Here is a 25,968-nt window from a genome sequence, read left to right as displayed (position 1 = left end):
GGTTGTTGTGCGTGAGGCAGGAAGGTGTTGTTATTTCAAAAAATAACACGATGATGGAGGCACAGGCAGAATGAAGGATTAGATCGAAACCTATTCAGATACTGATACCATGTCAAATGTTGTAATCTCTTAATTAGGTTTTTCCATTGTCATTCATATATATAATATGTATACAAAACAATCTTTGCTATATTTACGAGATATGCACAACTATACTAGCGATATTCTAGGAGCGTAATCAGGAGAATATAATCACAATAATATTTACAAATATTCTATTATCTAACAGTAACCTTCTCTTTTCCACCTTGCCTTACCACCCGAGCAGACGATTTTTACCTTATTTTGAGTGCAATTGAGGGATTTATGAGCATCCAAGCACAATTAAAGTGAGTCTAATGGAAAACCGAGAGAAAAGGATGAAGACCGAGCCACGTAGAAGCGTAACTATCCATTAGGGACATTCTACCATCCTTCTCTATCGGGTAGGATTGGTCCCTAGCGAGAAGGAGAACAAATCGAGGCAAAAGAAGCGGAAAATCAGAACTACCCGATCGGGTAGAACTACCATCAAAATACTTTACGGATTCCGTTACCACTTTTTTGTAATTATATAAATACCCGTACATTGTAATTAGAAACAAAAACAAAACCCTAGATCTAGAATTAACATCTAATTAGTTTTTAATCTTTCATTAATCATAGTTTAATCTTTCCTCAATCATAGTTTAGTGGGTTAAATTCTTAGGTTAATCAAGGGTTCTTCTTTATTTCTTCTTATATTTCATTGTTCCTCTTTCTTATTGTTGATATAATTTCTAATCTCTCTTTAATTTTATGTTAATCTTTGCTTAATCTTTTTTATTACTTTGTTAGTTGTTTGATCAAACATGTTTGTGTTTGATTTCATGCTTTGTTCATTTACTATTATTGTTATGTTAACCCTGGCTATGGTCATGAGATAAGCTTTGAATGTTAGTTGATAAATTTGATTAATGGTTCTATTTCCAATTTTTGCAAACCATGTGTTTGATGAAGTGTTTAATTGACTAATCTCATATTTCATTCATAAATTATATGCTTATATAATATCGAGAGTCTTAGATAGCATAGAATTGTGTTTGTAATCGTTAGGGAGACCTTGTCACCACCGGCGTAACACGACCCACTATGATGTGAATTGGGAAGTGTACCTTTAGGCCTATATATCCACACGTAAACCCAAAAGTACAAGGCTTTTTTACTATGTGGTGGATAGAATCTCTTATAAACATATCACAAGCTCCTTATTTTCCCGATTTGGGACAACTTTACTCTTAATCACAAAATGAAGAAGAAAAAAAGAACAATGACGACGAAAAAAAAAAAAAAAAAAAAAAAACAACAATACTCGTGGTATAACACTAATAAACATAACAATAGATGTGACAATCCTCTATATACTAAAAGATTAATAAAGATAAAAAAATTACGCCTAAGTTTTGCGCCTAAGACACATTCTACTATCTATTTTTAGTCATATTCTTTACCATATATAAGAAATCTCAAAAGGTTTCCCTCCAAACTCCATTTACTTTAATAAGAAAAAAATTTCACTCCAAATTTTATTTATTTAAATAAGAAAACAAATAAACATTAAACTATTAATTTTTCATTAAAATATAACTTTTCATCAAATTAAAACAATAATTAATTAAAATAAAATACAAATCTAAATACAATTTGCTAAACTTTGTTAGAGAATGTTTGACACATACTACTTGCTCTCTATAAAACAAAAATATAAACTGAGATTATTAGATTCGTGAAAAGAAAAAATCACTAAAACAAGTTGAGAAGTTTATAAAATTAAATTATAAGTTTTGTGATTAAAAAACTAATTAATATATAAATTTCACAATATTACTCAATTTTCTTGATAAATTTACAGTTCAATTTTTTTTTCTCATGTCAAAATATAATGACGTGAAATATAAAAAATTAATGAAGTGTTAATTTAGCATGAATAAGTAATATAAAAATAAAAACTCTATAAATACCGTGCATTCATTGCGCAGGTTCTACACTAGTAATATATTAATAGCAGTGACAAAATTTTAGTAAACCACGCCAATATATATTGTATATATACTGTGACAATATATATTATGGCAATTCAATATACGGATAGATGACGATTTGTTTTTCTTACTAGTCCCATTTGTTCACGGGGACCAGTATGACCGCGTTTGCTGTATTTGGTCAAATCTGACCTTGATCTTGAGTATCGGGGCTCACATTCAACGTGTTTAACATAAAATTGGAATCGATGGGCTGTGGTAACAGTTCTGACTAATACCTAACGAATACGAAATCGATATATTACCGCATGCTTCATTACACCCTGGTTTGGCTATGCGTGGGTTAGAAATCCAATCCTTGTCCACTAAAATCATTGTTGTCGGAATTGAACAACTCTTCGACGGATTAACGAACAAATCCAACAAAAAATAATCAAGAGCATACGGTAATGCAGTTTGGCAACACTCTACATACACCGTAACAATGCTTACTCTTGAATTGCTAAGACGCATTTCTACAAACCTGAGCACATCCAGTTAGAGGTTCGTTGTGACTATCCTTAAGCACAACATCTCCTCCACACCCGACCACTAAAAATATGTTTCGATCACTCGAGTATCGAAACGGGCTTTCTCTCAAATCAGTAGCAAAAATAGATTCCGTTGTATTTTCTTCGGAATCAAAACAATTCAATAGCCTTGACATTCAAACTCTATTGTCAAGGTTCTTTCTCCAACCTCTATTTGACACCCTAAAGGATGACCTATGCCTTCACTTCAGCGTCAAGGCTTACGATGCCGGTAACATAAATTTGTTGGAATCAACGACGCACTCGTCAGCAAACCAAGTATTATGGTAGCATTTCTCACCAATGCCGAAAGGGTGAGGAATTGATAAATTTCCACACTTGTCACTACAGTCCGGTTTGGCTATAAGTGGTGTTGATCCTAAAACATAGGGTAACTGTACAATGACTAAGATTTCAAGGTAGAAAGACATGGTTTTTTTATGAAAGTTTATGAACAAAAGAGGTAGAAAGATGACTTCGATTTACTTAAAGTTTCTGCAATGTGAGGATGGTGTGTTGATACACATACTATTTTGGTAAAAATAGTATGTGTTGTGTAAGATTGATGTAGGAATCAAAATAATTTTCAGGGTAAGATTGATGTGTTGATACACATACTACTTACACATTGATGTGTTGATACACATACTAATTTTCAGGGTAAGATTGATGTAAGATTGTTGTGTAAGATTGAGGTAAGATTGATGTGTTGATACACATACACATAAAATGTGAGGATGATGTGTTGATACACATACTACTTAAAGTTTCTGCAATGTAAGATTGATGTAAGATTGATGTGTTGAATCAAAATAGTATTTTGGTAAAAAAAATTGATTCACATCATTTTCAGGGTAAAAATTGACACCTCTAGTCATAACTTTTTGGGATTAAATGGTTACATCTTCTTAAAAAATGGCAACATTTTATCCATCTTATTTCAGACGGCAAAATAGCCCGTCTGAAATAAGAATATGCGATTAGCATCTGTTGTGTAGGAATTAGGATGATGTATGTATTAACATTAAATTTATAATGTCTTTTGAAGGTAAATTACTCAATTGATTCATAAAATTACAACGATTACTCTTGTATAATATTAAATTCCGTATATTCAGTCCTAAATTAACCTGTCTTGGACCAAGAGGGAATGAAACCGAAACTTCGGAAAAATGAGGATCGAGATATGGAACTAAACGAATTCAATCTGGTTTCACTAGATTGAATGGTCCGATCAAGTCTTTTTTTTTATATATAAGTGCATTACACGTAGACTTGGCAAAAGTAACTCGACTCGATTGATCCAACCTGAAAAGACTGACCCGAGACCTGAAGTGACCCGAACTACATCACCCGAATGTGACCCGAAAACCCGAATTGACCCGATCCAACCCGAACATGACCCGAGTTTTCTTGATCCTAACTAACCCGACCCGAAAATGACCCGATCCGAAACCACCAAACTCGAAAATGACCCGATAAAATATAACTCTAATTGAACTGAAAAGACTTAAAATGACTATTTCTCTATTATTCATTAACCCGAAAATGACCCGACCCAAAACAATCCGACCCGCTTGCCCCGAAACAGACCCGACAACAAACCCAAAACAGATCTGAAACTCGAAAAGACCCGTCCCGACCCGAATTAACCCAAATTCAATGAGAGACCCGAACTGACCCGACCCCGACCCGAACTGACCTGACCCGAACCCGACCCGTTGACCCGTTTTGCTAGGTCTGATCCGACCCGACATGTAGAGCTGGCAAGTCTGATCCGACCCGAGTGACCCGACCCGAACCCGAGCAAACCCGACCCGACGGGACCCGAAAATATTGCGACCCGAAACCGACCCGACCCGATGACGACCCGTAACCCGACCCGACCCGATTATCAGTGACCCGACCCGATATTGACCCGACCCGATGCTGACCCGATTAAATTGATGACCCGACAATTATGAAGCTTAATTTTGATCAAAATGAAAGTAATTTTATGTTTAGATTGATATGTTTGACTTAGTAATGAATTATTAATTTTTCTCGTCAGATGGTTTTCGTATATACATAGAGTTAGGTATATATATTGAAGTTAATAGCTTAAATGTCAAGTGATTTTAAATTGGGTTATTTAATAAGAATACTCTAAACTATAGTAGTCCTGCTTAAAATAATTCAACCTTTATTTTAACTACCAATATACCTAACTATTTAACCAATTTGCTTATATTAGAATAGTGTGACCGGTGACCTGATAAGCAGGTCACCTTTTTTATTAAACCATTTTAACCCATACTTCAAAAAATTTCATGCCCAATTCATCAAACACAATGAAATTGTGATGGAATTCAACCCTTATAATCTCTCATTCATCCTTCTTATTTACTCAAAACTCAATCTCTTACATGAAACACTCGATATTTTCACCTTTTTTATGATTATCACCCCACTTATTGTTTGGAAATTTATGATTACATGTTACACTTCTTGAATTTTATTATAAATCTTAATCTTAATTTTAACCAATTTAGAGTTTCTGGGTTATACCCAGATCATAATGTGTTCCCTTCTATTATAAAGTCTTGTACTTTCTTGAAAATTTTGGATCTTAGTGAATGTGTTCGTTGTTTTGTTGTTAAGATTGGTCTTGATTTTGATATGCATACTGGGTGGGAATGCACTTATGAACATGTATTTGAAATTGGCGCGCCTTAAGCGAAATGCTCCTCATATGTTCGACGAAATGCCTTAACGAAATATATATTGTGATGATGTCGGTTTTCGGCCAAGGAACGATTTTGACGAAATGGGTAGTTCTAGAGTGAAACAAAATAATGTTCAGAAAATATTTGAGACTATGTCATGTAGGGAATCTAAGGATCTGTTTCATGGAACACCGTAATAGTTGGAAATGCTAAAAATGGGATGTTTGCAGAAGCTTTGGGAGTGTTGAGGGAGATGGAAAATGCTGACGCTTTTAGTCTGTCGGGTGTGTACTTCCTATGTTTGCAGAACTTGTTGATTTTGGTAAGGGGAAGGAGATACATGAGTATGCTATTAGGACTGGACTTATGGTCACTTGTATGTGGGAAGTGGCTTAATCGAACCACATTGATGAAGAAGATGATGAGTACTTCAAGGAGGAGAGAGAGAAAAAATAACATAGAAGAAGGAAGAAGTATCTTTGAAATGGAGGGGAGAGATGAAATTTGAAAACAAAAAATTTACCAGATGAAGAAGATAAAGTAGCAAAGGAGAAAGAGGAAAATGAAGTATAGAAAAGAAAATAGTGGGCCCATGCTAAAATAGCCTGCTACAACAAGTTAACATTATACGAATTCTATTCAAAGGGAAGGTGGGTAATAGTTGGTTATATTAGTAGTTAAAAGAAAGATTGGAATATTTTGAGCAGGACCACCATAGTTCAGAGTATTCATATTAAATAATCCTTTTAAATTTATTAGTTAGGGAGTAGCCACAACATCTCTAATTGATAAAATTTTATTTGAAATCGCAGGTGGAAACTAGACATTTTTTTGTAATTAATTATACGTAATGTGATGAGACACCCACAAGAAAAGAAACTAGACCCAAGGACTATTAGTGAGCATTTCATTGGATATGCCGAAAAGTCCAAAGGCTATAGGTTCTATTGTCCGTCTCATTGTACCAGGATTGTGGAATCTAGAAATGTAAAATTTCTAGAGAATGACTTAATTAGTGGGAGTACTATAGAAGTTGAACCTGAAAAGGATCAACATGAAGCTTCACCCTCTGTTTTAAGTGACAGGTTGGTTATTGTTCATGGTCCTGAAGTTCGACCGCAGGTTCAACAACCAAACACAGAAATTCCACAAAATGGCGATCAAAATAGGGTGGATCATAATGAGGAAGAAGTTCACCGTGAGGTTAAACAAATTCCATTAAGAATATCTATTCGAGAAAGGAGATCGGCTATTCCTGATGACTATGAAGTATATCTACAAGAATCGAATTGTAACGTTGGAGCTCATAATGATCATATGTCATTTTCACAAACCATAAGTTCTACAGATTCAAACTCATGGATGAATGCTATGAAAGATGAGATGAACTCTATGGCGTCTAATCGAGTTTGGGATCTCGTCGAGTTGCCTGATGGTGTAAAAACCATCGGATGTAAGTGGGTCTTTAAGACTAAAAGAGACTCACTTGGCAACATCGAGAGACATAAGGCAAGACTCGTTGCTAAAGGGTTCACTCAAAGAGAAGGGATCAACTACACGGAGACATTTTCTCCTGTATCAAAGAAAGATTCTCTTCGAGTTGTCATGGCATTAGTAGCTCATTTTATTTCGAGCTACATCAAATGGATGTGAAAACGGCATTTCTCAATGGCAATTTAGAGGAAGAGGTTTACCTGAAACAACCTGAAGGATTCTCCTCTAAAGATGGTGAGCATTTGGTTTGTAAGCTAAATAAATCCATATACGGTTTGAAACAAGCCTCCCGTCAATGGTATAAGAAGTTCCATGAAGTAATTTCTTCATTCGGTTTTAAAGAAAATATCATGGACCAATGCATATACCTTGAGGTTAGTGGGAGTAGGATTTGTTTCCTTGTATTATACGTGGATGACATTTTGCTAGCAACCAATGATAAGGGGTTTCTATATGAGGTGAAATAGTTTCTTTCAAATAACTTTTATATGAAAGATATGGGCGAGGCATCTTATGTCATTGGCATTAAGATCCATAGAGATAGATACCGAGGCATTTTAGGCCTGTCTCAGAAGGCCTATATCAACAAAGTGCTTGAAAGATTCAGAATAAATGATTGTTCACCAAGTGTAGCACCTATTGTAAAAGGTGACCGATTCAGTTTAGACCAGTGTCCCAGGAATGATTTAGAAATGGAACAAATGAAAAATGTTCCATATGCTTTAGCTGTTGGTAGCATTATGTATGCTCAAGTCGTATACGGACGACATTGCATATCTTTGTTGGAGCATTAGGCAGATATCAGAGTAACCCAGGCACCGATCACCTGGGAAGGTGCAAAAGAAAGTGTTGAGGTACCTTTGAGGGTACCAAAGACTACATGCTTATATATAGACGGATTGATAGTCTTGAAGTGGTGGGGTACTCCGACTCGGACTTTTTGGTTGCATTGATTCACGAAAATCCACATCGGGATATGTGTTTATGCTAGTCGTTTTGAGTCGTATCTGGAGGAATACTAAGCAGACATTGACAGCCACTTCTAATATGGAGGCCGTGTTCGTTTCTTGTTTTGAGGCTACCGGCCTCACATGGTGTATGGCTGAAAGATTTCATAATTGGGCTAAGAGTCGTTGACTCTATTAGTCGGCTAATTCGAATGTATTGTGATAATTCAGCTGCGGTATTTATGACTAAGAATAATAGAAGTGGAAGTCGAAGTAAACACATCGACATTAAGTATTTGGCCATAAAAGAGCGTGTTTAGGAAAAGAAAGTGATCATAGAACACATTAGCACTGAATTAATGATTGCTGATCCCTTGACTAAAGGCATGCCACCTAAAGGTTTCAAGGGTCATGTAGTGAATATGGGACTTGGTTCCATAATGTGATACATTTATTTATTGTATTGAAAATTTTTCATTTAGTTAGATATTTTCACATTTCGGATTATGTACGTACATACTTTGGTTATTTATTTTTACTGAGAAATATCATTATGTTTTGACCTAGAGTAAACATATGGTTTATTCATTAAGTTAAGTGTGAGTGGTGAGAGACTAAGTGTATCGTAATACATGGAAGATTAATTCTCGCCCTAGAGAATTCGTCGCTATGATTCGTATATGAAGTTTCTCTTGCTTAAATGGGCCAAGTGGGAGAATGTTAGACTTTCATTTATATTAAGTAAATAATATTAATTTTAATGGATATTCTACATGGTACCCCTCTATTTTTCGACTTTCTACATGGTACCCCTACACTTTTTAAAACATACATGGTACCCCTAATTGTTGTCATTATCACTAAGTGTACCCCTAAACTTTATTTTCCATCAATTAAACTCAGTTTTAGGCGTTAGGTAATGACTTAGACGCGTAACCAAACTTGTCATTCATTATCCATGACATAAGGACTCTATTGGGCTCAATATCCATCTCGATCCTAATATTTATTGCTATATATATGGGCTAAAAAGTTTTTGACGGAAAATTTATTGATTCCTTGCCAAATTATCACGTCCAAAGATGGATATTGAGCCTAATAGAGTCCTTATGTCATTGGATGATAAATGTCAAGCTTGGCTACACGTCCAAGTAATCATTTAACGCCTAGTTTAATTGACGGAAAATAAAGTTTAGGGGTACACTTAGTGATAATGACAACAATTAGGGGTACTATGTATGTTTTAATAAGTGTAGGGGTACCATATAGAAAGTCAAAAAATTGAGGGGTACCATATAGAATATACCTAATTTTAATTTTAATCCAATTAATGAAAGCCTAATTATGTGGCCCATTTATTCTGGTAGTCAAACTATGGACTAAAACTGTCCATAATTCTCTCCCCATTAACAGCAACCACTCCCTACATCATCTCACATTGAACAACTCTTTGATGGCAAGAGTTGTATATAAGAAAACATTACTTCATTGATAAAGGTCGCTGAATTCACTCTCCATTAAGAAATACACCATCTATATTGTGAGTGTGAGAGTTCGGAACCGAAATCAAAAGAAAAGCAGACGGATTTTACAACAGCAGGGTTTATATCGAAAACGGGTTTATTTCTTTATTTGGGTAAAGCTGTTCAGGAATACTGATAAGCAATGGCTGGAGGTTTAATTCTCGATCTTTATTTATCGCTTCCGCTATTTAGTTTATTGTATGTTTATTTCAGTAATTAAACATGCATATAGAAGATTAAATATCTTACAATTATTGCTTATGTTTATTTACTTTTACGGTTTAATTGTCGATTGGTTGCTTCCGTTGCGCGTGGGAGATTGGCGCTAATTTCCCAACAATTAATACATTAAGGTAATGTTGTTACAGTAAATATAGACAAACTGATTAACATTTATATGTAAGTTATACTGTCTCAACTGTGGGAGGGATACTCTGTTCAACACCAAAAGAAACATACCTCATTACCTTGGACTACATTGAACATTGAACATTGAACATAGTTAGCTCGCCAACTTCAGGGAGGCGTATGGGTATAGATGCCCAGACATTTTCCGGATGCATGACCTGATACATGATTTTGTGCTTTCGATTGCTGGGTTTAAGTATAAGATGGCAGATTCACTTACAAAGGAATTTGACGAAAGAATTTGTCATGTACGGAGTATCATTCTTGTTAGAACCCTACTCGCCTTGGAAATTAAAGCCCCGTCATCACTATTCAAAATCAAGCAGTTGCAGTCTTTCCTTTTTCCTGTTTTATCCTTGGATCAATATTTATTCGAGCAGATTATAGTTTTCCCATTAAATGATATACTTATCCCCAGAACTCAGTCTTTGAGGGCATTGCGGATGAGTGAATTAGAGATTAACAAACAGCCAACTCAATTACACAGCTAGTGAATCTGTACCCGCTTGACCTATCCCACTGTCGAAGCCTTGAAGGCTTAGTATCTGACTGTGAAGCTTTTGAGGCAGCTCCAGAGTGGATTGACAGCCTCACCTCCCTCAAAACCCTTTTTATACGTAGTTATATTAACGTCTTCTCCGCAGCTTATGATTGTGTTCACTAACTTTCTGTTTAATACGTGCTCTTCTTATTCTCTCCAGCAACCTTTTTCTGCTGCATTCAGTGTGGATTATAATCCAAAACCATAGCATTAATTTCCCCTTATATCTTTCACCTGTTTATCGTCTTATCCCATCTATGTAATCATGCGGCTATGTGTTTCCCTTTATTTGGTAGCTTCTGAATTAATAATATCAAACAGTTCCATTAGTAAAATGGAGGTAAATTATCTGAATTAATAATATCAAACAGTTCCATTCGTAAAATAAAGTAAAGTACTTTCCTTAAAATATTATACCATGAATCAATGATGGTGTTAGGGGTTCGATTTTCATTGAATTAAAATATAATTTTGCTGGTAGGCGATCAAGTAACCATCACTTTGAGTCTTCGAAGACACCAGTGGTCTGTCATTGCCTTAAATTGGGTAAGACCTATTCTTAAACCCAAACTTTATCTTCCACTAAAAAAAAACAACTTTCCTAATTTTTGTATATAAAGTAAATGTATGAAATCAAACATAAATTGATGATATTATATTTTATCAAAGCTTCCCGTTTAATTTTGGCTAAAACTACCAAAAATCTAAACATGTGAGTCCAAAAATCCAGTAGCCGTACGAATAATGAAACCGTGACACACCTGCTAATCATTGGGTACTAAAAGATTTGGAAAAAAAAATTGTCGTATTTGGATCCCGTGGCTAAAAGTATTTATATGTCAGATTTTTTGATCGAACAAAGTTTTAGTGACATATCTCCTGGTGACGACTCACGAGTTCCAAACTCGACAAACATTCTTTTTTTCAAATCGCGCTAATTTTCCGTACAAAATGTCAAAGCTCTGAATTATCACGCTAATTTTCCGTCGGTTAAAACTTGACAAAAATCTAAACAAGAGAGTCCAAAATCCACAACCCGTAGGAATTATGAAACCGTGTCACACCTGCTAATCATTGGGTCTACCGGTACAACCAAAAAAAGGAAAATAAGTCAGACCACCTCATTGACCCATCTCCCTCCTCTCCTTCTCTAACTACCTTCCTTCACTTTCACTCTTCCTTCATCAATGGCGGTCGAACCACCCAATTCCTCCACCATCGCACCACCGTCTTCTCAAACCATGGACGCCACCTCCGGCACCGCCGCCGCCGTCGCCGCCGCTCTCGATTCTTCTTCCCTGCATCATTCTAATCGCTTTTCTGGATCTTCTCGATTCTCCGATTCTCAGGTTTCATTTTGCCTTCAATTTCGCTAATTTTGCGTTTTATTTGAGTTTGATCATGCTACTTTTAGGCTATTAATTAAATTAATATTATTTTTCCTAAATTTGAGCTGGTTTATGTGGTTGAAATTATGTTCTGGTGGCGTGAGAATTCGTTGTTTTAAGTTTATTTCCTTTGATTTTGGCGAATTTTGCGCGAGATTTGAGTTTGATCTTGCTACTTTAGGTTTTCGTCCTTTTCGTTTCAAATTCTAAATTTGAGCTGGTTTGTGTGATTGAAATTATGTTTTGGAGGTACGAGAGTTGAATTTGCTGTGTTTGTGATTTGCATGCAGTCGTCGATTTCGCCAAGAAGCGAGGAGTATCGGCAGTTGTTTCGTTTGCCTTCTGAAGAAGTAAGATTTTCTAATTCCAGTGTAATTTTTGTTTTACCATTGGCATGGTAAATATGCATTAGTATAATTACTGATATTTAATTATCTTAAGGTTGTGAGATTGGTGAAATTCATTTCGATTCTTCGATTGTGACCTATTTATTGCTTGATCTTGGTTAAAGCTGGTTTATTGATGGTTCTTGTGCAATTTAAGTAAGAATTGTTGAAACTTAGATATATTCGGATTTTGCTATCTGAATGACAAGTTAATTAAGCAGCTAGAACATAATATATGGAAATATCTCGGTGAAGATTCTGGTTTACCTTTTTGTACTTGTCGAAGTTAAAAATGCTTTACTTAATTACTTCGAGGATCAAATTTACTGATATTACATGTATAATACTCCTTAGAACTTTATGAGGCTGTCATGTGCTGATAAGGGAGCGGTTCTTTACTTTCAGTTATCTAGTGTTATAAAAGAGAGACGATTCGATTTCTGTTAATTTAGCAGTAATGTCGTTTGTTGCTTTTTTTGATTAGTCGTACACACTTGTATTTACTGGATGTTAGCATATTAGATATATTAGAGGTGGCATGGGGCAGACCGCGTATAGAGGTAGTTGAGCAAATCTTAATCTTTGAATGAGTGTAGTTGTTTCTATCACGCGCAAATCACGAGCAAATTAGCCCCCAAAAGTCATTTTGGTTAGATTCGTTAGACGAAAGAATCAAATGATTATGTTGATACATTCGAATTAAACGTTTCACAATTAGTAAACTATATTTCCTATTACCTGAAGTTTCCAACAAAATAGATTTATTTAAATCATGACCATATGCAAACGAAAAATTTATTCCTGAAAGATAAGTGGATAGAAAAAGTTGTGTTGTCAAGAACTCTCTAGTTCTATATATCCTTGGAATTCTTCCATTTAAAACCAGACCTAAAACTCAAAGTAAAAAAAATGGGGGGTTCTTAAGTTATCAAATGATACATAGTGCGATCCAGTCAAAACAAGGTATTTTTTTAATAGATACCTCGGTAAATTCATCAGCGGACTCTCTATTTTTCCATCTAATTATTTCGAAAATACACTTACATATTCTCTTCTGGACGTGAAAAGTCTTTGAAGATTGAGTCGAGCTACGCAAGTTGCTGATGGTAATAAGACTTTGTATCTAATGCTTTTGTTTTTCGATAGGTTCTTGTGCAAGATTTTAATTGTGCCTTGCAAGAAAATATTCTTCTTCAGGTACGTTTTTGTACATTTGTAAGGAAGTTTGAAAATATGCCTTGCTGAACATATGAATTCTTTTGGAATGAATACCCAAATAATCTTTTATATTGGCGCTGTTGTGGTGGTATTGCAGGGTCATATGTATTTATTTGATCATTACATATGCTTTTACTCCAACATTTTTGGATTTGAATCAAAGGTAACATATTTCATACTGTATTACCTTTTTAGTAATTAGTAATTTATTTAAACCGGTTTTTCTGTTCACTTCTGTATGTTCACCCTTTATTTTTAGTTCTATGTTTGTTATAAAAATCCGTACTTATTCTGTTATGCCTTCGTGGGTAGTTAGTTCATAATGAGTTCTTATCGCACCAAGTACTATGACCGCTAGATGCTTATGCAGAAAGTTCTTTTCCCTAGTTTGCCGGATTTGTGCCAGCTATAAACTAAGGTTTTTGTTGGTTGTGGCTGTATCATCATCTTTTGACCCCAGAAAATAATTCCTTTTGAAGATGTAACAACAGTACGAAGAGCAAAAACTGCTGGGATCTTTCCTAATGCTATAGAAATAGTTGCTGCTGGTAAAAAGGTCAGGGATGCCTTTTAAGTTATGTACTTTGTGGTATTTGCCATAGTCTTGTAGCTATAAAAAAATGGCGTATCTGCGGTCGAAGTTGATTTGTTCCTGTCATTTTCATGTTTGGCTTTGGCAGCATTTTTTCGCTTCCTTTTTGTCGCGCGACGAAGCTTTTAAGCTCATTGTTGAAGGATGGTCATATAGTGGCAATGCCCCTAAGGAGTTATTAGATCAGCTGGTAAATCTCTATCTTTCAGTTAGTTATTTCAATATGAAACTGCCAACTCGACGCCGACATTCTAGCTTTTTCCATGCCATCTTACACTATTCAAGCGTCTTTAGAAGATAATTGTCATTTTAAATAGAACAAGGCTATCAGAAGATTCAGAAACTCCATGCAACTAGCTTGAAAATGAGTGGAACGCTAGACATACTGAGTAATGACCTCATTTACATAAGCGAAGATATACATTTCTTATTTGTATCATCATATCTTCTGATAACAATATAACAGTAGATTATAATGTTTGTAACCTGGGTTTATAACCTAAGTTCAAAACAAGTTAGCTGATAAAGTCATGGCAAGGTACTTATACCTGAGTTAAAAACAAGTCAGCATCAAATCCCCCTGTGTCTCGTTTTATCTTTGGTATCATTTTGGTCAACATCTTTGTTTTTGCTATATGCTTTTGTAGGATTCTAAATCTGAGAGCAGTTCTCAGATGAATGGTGTTTGTTCTGTTCAGAATGGAAACAGCTCTGATTTCCCAAATAATGACTGTGATTCTGATGAGAGGTAAGTATAGACAAATTCGTAGCATTCTTCTTTCCCCTTAATTTTTTGACATGTATTTAATAGATTTCCATCTGTTTCAGAAACTTGGAGGTGTCTAATTCAGGGGACACCAAGTCTTCTTTAAATCATATTGATGATGATGTTAGGCCATCTTCTCAGGAAGTTCCTGACACAGGGGGAGAGGAACGAGATGCTTCTTTTGTTGCAGGACCTTCTACTTCTCCGGCTTCCAATTGGAAACAGGAAACCAGAGACGCCCCAGAAAGTAAACCTTAATTTTAGTTCATTGTCGTCTCATGTCATATCCTTCTTTGGTTAAATTTTGGCTAATCTCATCGAATGTCTGCAATTAGGAAAAAAAGTTATGGAGTGGAGGGATCAAGAATTTAAAAGTATCAGATAATTAAAGCTAAAAGCAAGCTGAACTTAAAGAGTGGCTGACAGGGTCTGAATTTCATTTGCTCCTTGTTTGGATGGAGGGGTTTAACGGAAATGAGAGAGGGACAAAATCCCTTGTTTGGATACCAAGTCAGGTTGGAGAGAAATGGAGGAATCAATTTTCCCTTAAACAAGCCAAAATAATTTTCTTCCAACTTAGCGAGGATTTGAAAGGAAAACATTGTACCTTCATCCCCCCTCCCCTCCTCTTCCTCCTAGTATCCTATTTAAACAAGGCCCCAGTAGTCACTTGTCAGACAGCTTTGGGCATTAGATTCTGTGCCTCTCCATATTTCATGCTTTCATCAGTTTCATGGCTATGGTTTATTCGATAACATTCAATAGTGTTTCTTTTGCACTTCATGACCCTTATTAACTCTAGGGGTGTCTTATGTGCAGTACCCAAAAGCTATAACAATGCTGGGGAATCCAAGTTTCCGGTAATGTTTTTCATGTATATCTTTAATCTAATAGATTTCCTTCAGATTTTTTACTTTGTTATAATACGCACTGTTATTGTATTGTTACTTTGTCAATTTGTTTACTTATGCCCATGGATTACAGATCACTGTGGAGGAGTTCTACAATTATTTCTTCTCCGAAGATGCTGTTGGCTTTGTTGAATCTTACCATAAAGCTTGTGGAGATAGAGGTATTGTACCTGGATTGGATACATGTTACTTTTTCTCTGTCCTGACCTCACTGAAAAGAAATACTTATCAGAGTGAGACTTGGTTTTAATATCGGTCATGACACTGAAACACGACCGACTTGTCAAGGTTCTGGAGATATCCCTACCGTTTTTGGAGGCGGCCTCGGAAGCATTTGTAGGGAAACGATCCCGGAATCAGGCTGTGACGACCGGTACCAAGATCAAGTCTCACATTGAGATTTAATACCATGCATCAAGAGCATTTCCCTAAAACTCTTAAGTACTGAGAGATGGGAAGATGAACAAAGACAATATGGTGTTTTCTTTTTCAGAAAAGAAATTGTAGACTATGTTACTCCGACTTCGTTGGAAGTGTCGAATACGGTTATTTTCCGTGAAATTTTCATTTTTTTGTTCTAAAATGAAGAGTCGAAGTGTTGTGTCGGGACGCTTCCAAGTGTCCAACACGCAACCAAAGTGAAGTATCGAAATAACATAGATTGTAGACATTACTTCATTCAAGTGTTTTAAGACGATGTTAATTATATCTGTTTGTGTGCTCAGATTTTAAGTGTACTTCATGGACACCTTGTGAAAAATTTGGATTTACACGTCAGAAATCTTTCCAGCATCCAATTAAACTATATTTTGGTATGTTCAATTTTGTTCCATGTATCTCAATGGACACTGTTACGAAGAACCTTGCCTTAGGTTACTAATTTTGTTGTTGTTTTACTAGGTGCAAAATGTGGCGGCTGCAAGGAGACCCAGAAGTACCAGGTTTACAAGAACAGGTTTGTCTGCATCCTCTTTCCTTTCGGCTTTAATATTTGCAATTGCAAATAAAAACTTTATCTATTGGCCTATAAGTTATTGGTTTCTGGTCAATGCTTACTTGCTTACTGGTGAGTTTGGAATTTGGTCAGTGCCGAAAACATGCTTTTTACTTATTCTCTACTGCCATTGAGAGGAGAGCGAATTATTTCAGAAATTGAATGTCAAAATCCCCTTTTTCTTAATTGAGTTTTGTTCATATTATATTACCAATTTCAGGCCGTGTTTCTCATTGTTTTTATTATATTAGTAGAGTATTTCGAGTAGAGTTTCCCATTTATATGGTTCATGGCGTATTGCCTTGTGCCTCTGTTCCTGGAGATGTAAGACCACTTTGTAACATTCGCTTCTTTTACTCAATACCTTTGGCAGTCATCTAGTTATTGAGACATCACAGGAAGTGAGCGATGTGCCTTACGCAGATTATTTCACTGTTGAGGTAAATCTCTCTCTGTAAGCTACTTATGAAACTGGTGTAGTCACGCTTATTTATCATTAATGAGCTTGAAACTTTGGTCTCTCATTTGTGCCCGTTTTTTATGAAAAACATTCAAAGCACAAGCTTGTTCTTCCATGAATTACGGGAAAAAGAATGTTTTAAGAGCATGATTTAAAATCGCGATACTGGTTGTAGTAATGGTGTCGCGGAATCGTTCTCGGCTCGGTTGTCATATTTATTGTGGTGACATTTATTTTTAAAGCTTTGTAGATATTTTATCATCTTTTGTCTATTTCATATCAAGTTAAAATTGTAGGGCTTTTTAGTCACTAAAAGTTTAAACTTGGCCAAACAGACAATTTTTGTAAGTTAGAAACTATTGTTTAAAAAGCCAAAAATCATTTTTCAGCCTTAAAAAGTAGAAGCATCAATTTGAATGTTTAATGCTTCTAACTTTTACCTCTACTTTAAGGATTTTTAATATATAAATGACAAATTTGTATCTTGTAAACATTTTAGTAAAAAAAAAAAAAAATATACTTATTCATTCATAATTTTTCGCTCTCTACAAATAGAGAGCCCATCTTGATATATTTTAGAACGTAATTTTTTTAATTTACATTTGCTGAAGTAAAAAAACTCATTTAGAAAAATGGTTTGTAAAATGATAACCAAACTGAAACACCTACGGCTTTTTCATGAAATAGCTTACCGAAAACATTTTTAAAAACCTAGAGAGTTTTGTTAAAGTTAGGCCAAACAGGCTCTAATTAATTTGATCAATATTATATACTCCCTCCACACACCTATTTTCATCCCATTTCAATAAAATACCCCTCACATATATTAGAGTAATGGGGTGAAAACTTATGTGCGGAGGCAGCATTATTTTAGTGCTTTTCTTTACAAAGTTTGATTGATACAAGTTATAACTCGGGCATTTGAAGGTCTTTGCCGGCCGTATTGGGCCGGGCCCGGGTTGGCCAATACACACATATAAATTGGTTGTCTCTCTATCGATTTTTTCTTATTTTAAAATTACCCGATACTTCTTGGGATATGTTGTATCGACGGCCTTCGATATTGATACATCTCGGGCGATACCAGATGTATCGGCCGAGTTTATAAACGATGTTTAAGAAGGAAAAAGAGGCGATGTAATGGAAATGGAAGGAAGAGAAAAGGACTGTCAGTTTCTCTGGTCGGCTACGGAGGTTTGAAGAGAAGGGAAGAAGAAATAATCATGAAAGTGATGGGACTTGAATTAGAGAGAAGAAGGTTTTACTTCCAAATCTCTCCAGCTTGATGACTGATGAGAAATTGATTTAGGAAGGATGGAGGGAATAGGGTTCCCAAATTAACGGTTGTTGGATCAGGTCCTTTGCTTTTCACTTGTTTTTTTCCTCCCCACAAATAAAGAGCTGCTCCAGACCATTGACTTTCTATTGACAAAGTTACCAAATTCAAAAGAAATGGGTGACACTAGTTGGGCCTATTAAGGGAGCCCACTAAGCTTTTATCTGATCTTCTGGAGTTGTGCACTTCATCATGAACTGTGAATTATTTGACATTCCCCGAGTCCGTTGATAAGAGATCACATGCAGTGATTTTATGTTTTGAGAAGGTTTTGTCCATAGTTTGAGAAGTTTATCTTGATAGTTTATTATGTAGTAGAGGGTGTTTCTAATTTTCAGCCCTCTGTTTGGGAAGATTGACTTCTTGACTCCCTCTCCCTTGTACAAGGTTGACATTCCTGGGTGTTACCTAACAAAAAAGGAAGAAGGCCGTCGGAGTTAAGGCGTACAAAATACAGGGCGTCTCAACATTCTAAAAGGGGTCATTTCTGTTGGGCATAATTCAATGTTTATGAATGATTAGGTGGATCCTTTTGAGACTTTAACCATTAGCGTTCAGATATCAGGATGTCTCACAAGCACGAGTAATCTATTGTGTACATTTTTCTGTAGTTTAGAGAATCCAGCGTCTTTCAAGGATGATTGTTTAGCCTCTAGTCTTCTGAGATAATATTTCTTTGTGGTCTTTCTCACAAAAGATGCAAGAAACAGCCACTGATCCAGGATTGTATTGATACTAACTAGTTTTGGACTCACATGTGAATCGCTAATTTGATGGGTTTAGTGAATACTTGGGGTAGCACACGAGCTAATGCGCTCTAGAACTTTTACATGTATACATGAGAGGTTTGAGCTAAAAAGCTGCGACCAATCACACCAGTAAACTGGTTACAGAAGTTAGTGAAAGCTTTGGAAAGACGATGTTTTGTGTCAATATCATTTTCTTTCCCTTACTTAGAATACCAGGATGTTTGGGATTTTTGTTTTTCTGCTATGGATTTTTTATTTAACCTGCAACCTGCTGTTGGCACCCTGCCAGGGAATCTGGGATGTGCAGAAAGACGATAATGAATCAAAAGGGTGCATTTTGCGAGTCTATGTGAGTGTGGCTTTTTCAAAGAGAACAATTTGGAAAGGTACATTCTGTAACATGTTTTTCTGTGTTTGTTGTTAGCTGTTTGAAGGCATTAGTTTGAGAAGTGTTGTAAAGTAGAAGTTCATTTCTTAGTCAAATCTATAGGAAAATGTCCCCACAAAGTTGTGCTTTCTTTTATTTTCTTGCTGTTCTGATTTTGTCGCTTTTGCTTTCTTTGTTCCTTCTTATTCTCCTTCTTCTTCTCATAATCCCATTGTTTCTGACCATAGATATACTTCTGTGTGTATCCTTGTATGCAGTGGTTGACCTGGAAATCTTTGTTTCAGGTGTCCCTTTAAAAAATTTAAAGCCGTTAATTGCGTATAAAATGTTTTTGTTAGATACAACTTACATTTACCCCATACTGTGTGGAACTATCTTAAGTTTTACTTTTTGTGACCTAATAATTTAACCACGTTTGTTTAACACTACCAAAATTCATTTTCCGTCAAAGAAGTCAATTTTCCGTCCTTGATTGATGGAACTTTGTGAATGAAATGAGGGTGCCATGTTTTTCTTCCCTCCATTGTCATTTCACATAGACCTATTTTATTTATTATATACTCTCCTCTACCCATTCATAATTATATCTCAATCCTCAACTTTGTTCTCAGTCTTTATTTTTGTTCTCCTTCCTCTTTATGTTCTTTTCCTGCGCAATATACCAATATCATTACATTGGAGTTTTAGGAAATAAAAAATGCAATCTTGGTTATTTTAGAGCCAGTGGATGGAACATTCTACATCCAAATTTGGCTTGAATTTTATCAGATTAATAACTGGTTCATAAGTAAAATAAGAAGAGAATTATGGAAGAAAGGACCGGAGAAGATCTAACAAAAAAAATGACTGAAGTGAAAAATGAATGTGAAAGGTAGAAAATGGTTAGGCTTTTTAGGTCATTGGAGGGAAATGAGGATGGGGAGTAAAAAGAAGGGGGAGAATTCAGCTTGCCTTCATAAAATCATGTGCTAGTCACTGGCGGAAAGTTTTTTTTTCCCCGGAAAACGTCTTTTGGTAGTGTTCGACAAACGTGATTAAATAGTAGGTAGTGTTTGTCAAGGAAAAGAAAATTCAAAACGGGTAAATATTAGGTAGTGTCTAAAAAAAACTCTTGTATGATAGTCCTAAAATCCCAACTAATTTTTTTCTCGGGTCAATATTTAGGCATATTGCACCCAAAATGCATGTTTATAGTATCACGGGAGCCTGAGTACTTCAAGTAGATCTGCTGATGCTAATATACTTCCTCTTGCTTGGGTTTTGTTGTAGACTTTCTTTCTGTGACTTTATATGTTGACCCTTATATAGAGCTAATCTGTTTTGTGTGTGTGTGTGTGTGTGTTTAACATAGGTAAGATCGAGCAATCAACCATGGAAGAGTGCCGAGAAACATATTCAACTTGGATAGACCTTGTAATTTATCTTTCATCATGTTATGCGTTTGCCTCTATTTTATTTGGAGGTCCTCAGAGTTTGATAGTCAGTGAAGAATCCTTGTATAATTTTTCTTTCAGGCACATAAACTCCTGACACAGAAGAATATTGAGAAGAGAGAAGGTAATATTTCAAACACGGGGTCGTGAGAACTTTCAGCATCACCCACTTCATTGCTCATAATTTAGTGATCAAATGATTGTGATTGGGTTGAGGATAATTTCTTCTCTTTTGTGGGGTCTACAGGCATCGTTAAGAGTAAGGTTGAGCAAATAGAACAGAGAAACACTGAAACAGCTGGAGACCATGCAGAAAGATCTCATGTCAGTTCTGAGACTAGGACTATAACTGAAACTGTATCGAACACTTTTGGGAATCATGAAAGAACTGGAAAATTTTGGCAAGGGAGCCTACTTCACGCTACGACGGTCACATCTACTGTGAAAGCATTTGCCATTAAACTTGGCTCTTTTCTGAGGAGTCGAGGCAACCTTCAACAGTTTTTGGTGATCACATTCTCTGTTATCCTCATTCTAATGCAGGTGTGTCTTTTATCATTAACATCACATTTGCCCTATCTTCAAATAATGTCTTTCACTGTGAAAATTTAATGCAGTGGTCAGATCTGTGTAGCAGTTTAATTGTTTGACTTCTGCAGATTTTCCTGCTCAATAATTAAAAAATAAAATTGGTGATGTTGATGCAGTAGTTGTATGTTTACTGCAAATCATTTGAGTCTCATTCGTTTGGGATGACTGAAAATGACTGCGTACTTTACTCCACAAAGGCTTGGGGTGTATTAAATCGCCATATGTTTCAGACACTCTAAGCTAGACAACCACCACCTCAGTGGCTCTCGCAAATGGCATAGCGTTACATGATCAACATAGAGAGTTTATATCCGGATGGCCCAAATGAAAATTTGCATCAAGAACTACACTAATTGATTGCTACTTCACAATGAAAAAAGAAAAAAAAATGCACTACGAGTTTAGTGACCATTTTCTTCATTTCATTAAAATTTTGAACGAAAGAATATCAAATGAAATGCAGGGTTCATGCTTTAACTCAAAATGCTCAATCTAGTCCATCAATAGAACCACGGTCCTGATATTTTACCTTCTAACTGCAGCTCAGTATAGTTGTGCTATTAAGTAAACCACAGCAAGTCTATGTAATTCCTCAAGCAGATCACTTCAGTTCGGTGAGTCATGCAAGTGGCCAGAGAACTGCTGAAACTATAGCTTGGATGGAAAAGCGAGTTCATCTGCTCAAGGACGAGATGTTTGTTGTTGAAGGTCAGCTTGAAAGGATGAGACACGAACATATTATGTTGAAAGCACAACTAAAGGACTTGGAACGTTTAATCCACACAGATGCATCACATGATCACAGTAATTCTCGGTAAATATTTGTTATCAGTACTCTTATAATCAGAAGTGTGTATAGTTAAATTGTCGTTTAAGTTTAAATCCTATTTAATGACGGGTTCTCAGCCCAACGCCATATGAAGGATCTTAGATGGGCTGGTTTCCAATTCTTGATGATTCGCTTATTGGGAAGTTAAAGAGACCTGTCCCAGAATACACCATTACACTATTCGTATAGAGGAAGATGGCTTATTTTTCCGGGTGCACGATTCTTATCTGATAACTGTAGAGTGTAGATATAATGTAATATATGAGGCTCAAGTAAACTTTGTAGCAGTTGTGTTAAGGGTAACCTGCCAATAATATCTGAATATGTACAATTGCTTTCCAAATTTGTTATTTCAATTTGACTCTGGTGGTCACTAAATTTGACTGATTTATCGAAACAGATAACTTTTATAATGTCAAAAAATTGTAATTATTGAAAAAATATCGGTCAACTTTACATTATTGACCGTCAAAGTAAAATTAAGTTGATAAAAATGGGATGTAGCTCTGTTACTCTGTAGTAGTGACATTGACGTACTGACATTACATATGGGTTCTGCGTTGATCAGCAAGGTATGAGTGTATGACACATTGTAAGGCATGATCATGTCATAAGTAAAGCATGAGTAGATAGTTGACTTGGCAAAACCAACTCGACCCCCAAAAGCTTGATCCATGACTCAAAAGTTGAATTGAGTTGCAAAATCCGAATATGACCCGACACCCAAATTGGTACGACTCGCTCAATTTTTCACCCAAGCTTTTGCTAGAGTTGTTATTTACCTGACCCGAAATACTCATTCTAGTAATAACCCATCTAGAATGACCAAAGTGCCTTGAAATAGTTAATTTAAAATTACATTTACTATAATCTACTGAGTATACTAAAAGAAAAGATCAAATGCGGCTCTCTCAAATACTCCCTCCTGTCCGTTTAAAGGCACCCGTTTGATTTTTAACGGTCAAACACTTGACTTATTATAATACGGAGTAGATCTTTTTTTATTCTGGGTCATAGAATAAAGATTATGTCAAAAAGGGTTATGGATTTATTTGTCACATGTGCATGTAATGCACTTTTACATAAAACAAAGCGTATTGCTTGTGACGGTAACATTTCGTCACAAGCTGAAAACGGGGTAAAATGTGACCCATTTAAAACAAAAATGTAACCATTTTACCAAAAAAGTTACCACAATAATTTCCTAAGCTATACTAATTTGTCATTAAAATAGACTTGATCAGACCTTTCAATCTAGTGAAACCGGATTGAATTCGTTTAGTTCCGTATCTCGGTCCTCATTTTTCTAAAGTTTCGGTTTCATTCCCTTTGGTCCAAGGCTGGTTAATTTAGAACCGAATATACGAAATTTAATACTCTCTCCAATTTCTTATTATCTTCCCTCTTTCCTTTTTCACACAAGTTTGATTATCTTCCCTCTTTCCTTTTTTGGTAAGTTTCATTTATTTTTTATTAATTTCTCTCTCCTAAAAAAATCAACAACTTCCATTACTTTATCTATTATTTATTAATTATTCATTCTTTATTATTTTCTCTCCCCTATAAATTTCACAACTTACAATACTTTATTCTATTTTATTCATTCTTTCTTCCCCTTTCTTAATTTTTGTGCCCAAAAGAAAGGGGAAGATATAAGAAAATTGGAAGGAGTATTTTACAAGAGTAATCGTTATAATTTTATGAATCAATTGAGCAACTTACCTTCAAAAAGACATCATAAATTTAATGCTAATGCATACATCATCAATCCTAATTCCTACACAACAGATGCTATCCTCTAAAGCTAAACGCTATTTTTAGAAACCTGCGATTAATTCTCAATAATTTTGTCCCAGATTTCTTTTTGTAGCAACAATAAAAAAATAGTGGGCTAGCTAGGTGGTTATTACTAATTTTGTGGTGTAAACTATTGTGCTCTATAATTAAACCCGTTTAATAAGAAGTCTATCTTGTACTCTTGTAGTGTGAATTGAATTGACTACCTAAAATTTTATTTTCACCCTTTTAGTAAGTGTCTTAAAAGGCTGTATCTCACTGCATTAATGAGAGAGAAACAATAAATATACTAAAAATTAATTAAAAATAAAATAAATATGATAACTACATGTTATGAGAGAGGTCCCTCACTAATATTAATGCGAGATCGCCCGTCTTCAAAATTTGTGATGTTTAAACTAATATTTTAATCCTGATATTTAAAAAAAAATATAATTATTTAACCCAAATAATGTATCGGATTTAAGAAGGATAAATTAACAACTTGATTATAATTAAATTCTTTCAAAAATGAAAAATTAAGTTTAAGAAAATATACTACACTCGTTTCATTATTTGTTTACCTTTTTCTTTAATTTTTTTTGTTAAGAGGGGATTTTAATTAAAAGGCAAACAAATGAAGGAAATAATAGAGATTTTTTTAAAAAAAATAACCGACCGGTATATTTGTTTACTAGTATAAAACTAATTTTTACTAAATACCAAGTATATGTTAAAACGTTGTATTATAATAACATTAATAGAAAGGAAGAATAAATAATCATCTTCCTACTTCACAAAATCTCATTTGTGACGGCACGTATCCGTCACTTTGGAGTGACGGATACCATTTTCTCTCACAAATGACCCAAATAGAGGAGCGAGGGAAGCACATGGGGTGCCCCCAGCTTGTCCCCCTATTCGTTTTATGAGTGGCATTACACGTCACTTACTCCAACCCGTCTTCAACAGGACTAATCGTTCCTACTTTTACCCAACAAAAAAAAAATAGTGAATCATAGTCATCTTCCTCGTGCCTAGATTATTATTTTTAGCTACTAAATATTGCAACAAAGCCAACACTTCTATTCTTCTTTATGAACACACAGCCTTCACGAGTTCAAGTTCCTGAAAATTTTACGTAAGCTTCCTACATAAATCTTACACAACACATGCTATTTTTACCAAAATAGTATGTGTATCAACACACTATCCTCACATTGCAGAACGGGGAAGTGAGAAATAAGCCCCATACGTTTTACACTATGTGCATATTAGCCTCATATCTTTCTATTAGTGCAAATTAACCCCACCAGTTATACTTAATGTGCAAATAAGCCCAGTTGAACATATTCAGACCAATTTCTCGTCGGAAAAAATGACTAGTCACCGGAAAGATGTCTAGCCTTAATTAAATAATTTAAAAAAAAAACCAGGATTGTTAACAACGCACTCAATTTTTGGTTACTCTCACTCACCCCCTCTCAGATTTAGCTTAGCTCCAACATCTTCACCATTCTCACTTCAATTTTTTTGCTTTATAGTCTAAGTCTCGTTTTAATCTGTCATTCCCAAACTTGTCATCAAAAGTCTACCCAATAACCCACCACAAGCTGAAAAACAAAAAAAGTCTACCTTCAAATACTATTGACAGCATATATTTTGATGATGAAAAGTTTGGGACGATAATTTCATGTTTGAATATCGAGGATTTGTTCCATGCCGTAGGGTTTATGTGGGACGGTTTTTCAGAGTTAAGTGTTGATAAATTTGATTGTGTGTTGCATTGAGGTCGTGAAAGAGGAATTAATAGTCGAGGAAATCTGCATTTCCTGCTGCGAAATAATTGATAATTATGGTGGAATGACGAAGTAAGTACCCTTTTGTTCATAAACTTTCATACC

At 35.3% G+C, this 25,968-nt stretch overlaps 1 protein-coding gene across 2 annotated transcripts; it reads left to right on the top strand.

The window, feature by feature from the left end:
- The first annotated feature begins 11,323 nt into the window (after positions 1-11,323).
- LOC141605236 (protein VASCULAR ASSOCIATED DEATH 1, chloroplastic-like) lies at positions 11,324-22,631 on the top strand. Of its 2 annotated transcripts, XM_074423928.1 has the most exons (19): positions 11,324-11,596; positions 11,926-11,985; positions 13,168-13,218; positions 13,337-13,402; positions 13,700-13,795; positions 13,920-14,021; positions 14,479-14,579; positions 14,660-14,844; positions 15,417-15,457; positions 15,582-15,669; positions 16,234-16,320; positions 16,409-16,463; positions 16,876-16,942; positions 19,337-19,433; positions 20,787-20,848; positions 20,950-20,992; positions 21,116-21,411; positions 22,002-22,273; positions 22,366-22,631. In XM_074423928.1, the coding sequence occupies exons 1-19, from the start codon at positions 11,435-11,437 to the stop codon at positions 22,388-22,390; spliced, it is 1,956 nt and encodes a 651-aa protein (XP_074280029.1). In that variant the 5' UTR covers positions 11,324-11,434; the 3' UTR covers positions 22,391-22,631. The 2 variants fall into 2 exon arrangements, with proteins under 2 accessions (XP_074280029.1, XP_074280030.1); XM_074423929.1 differs by lacking the exons at positions 11,324-11,596; positions 11,926-11,985 and adding an exon at positions 12,906-12,984.
- The last annotated feature ends 3,337 nt before the right edge of the window (positions 22,632-25,968 follow it).

Source organism: Silene latifolia, chromosome 10 (assembly GCF_048544455.1).
Source record: "Silene latifolia isolate original U9 population chromosome 10, ASM4854445v1, whole genome shotgun sequence".
Lineage (NCBI taxonomy): Eukaryota > Viridiplantae > Streptophyta > Magnoliopsida > Caryophyllales > Caryophyllaceae > Silene > Silene latifolia.
Note: the sequence above shows the minus strand (reverse complement) of the source record. Positions and strands in the feature narration are given on the sequence as shown.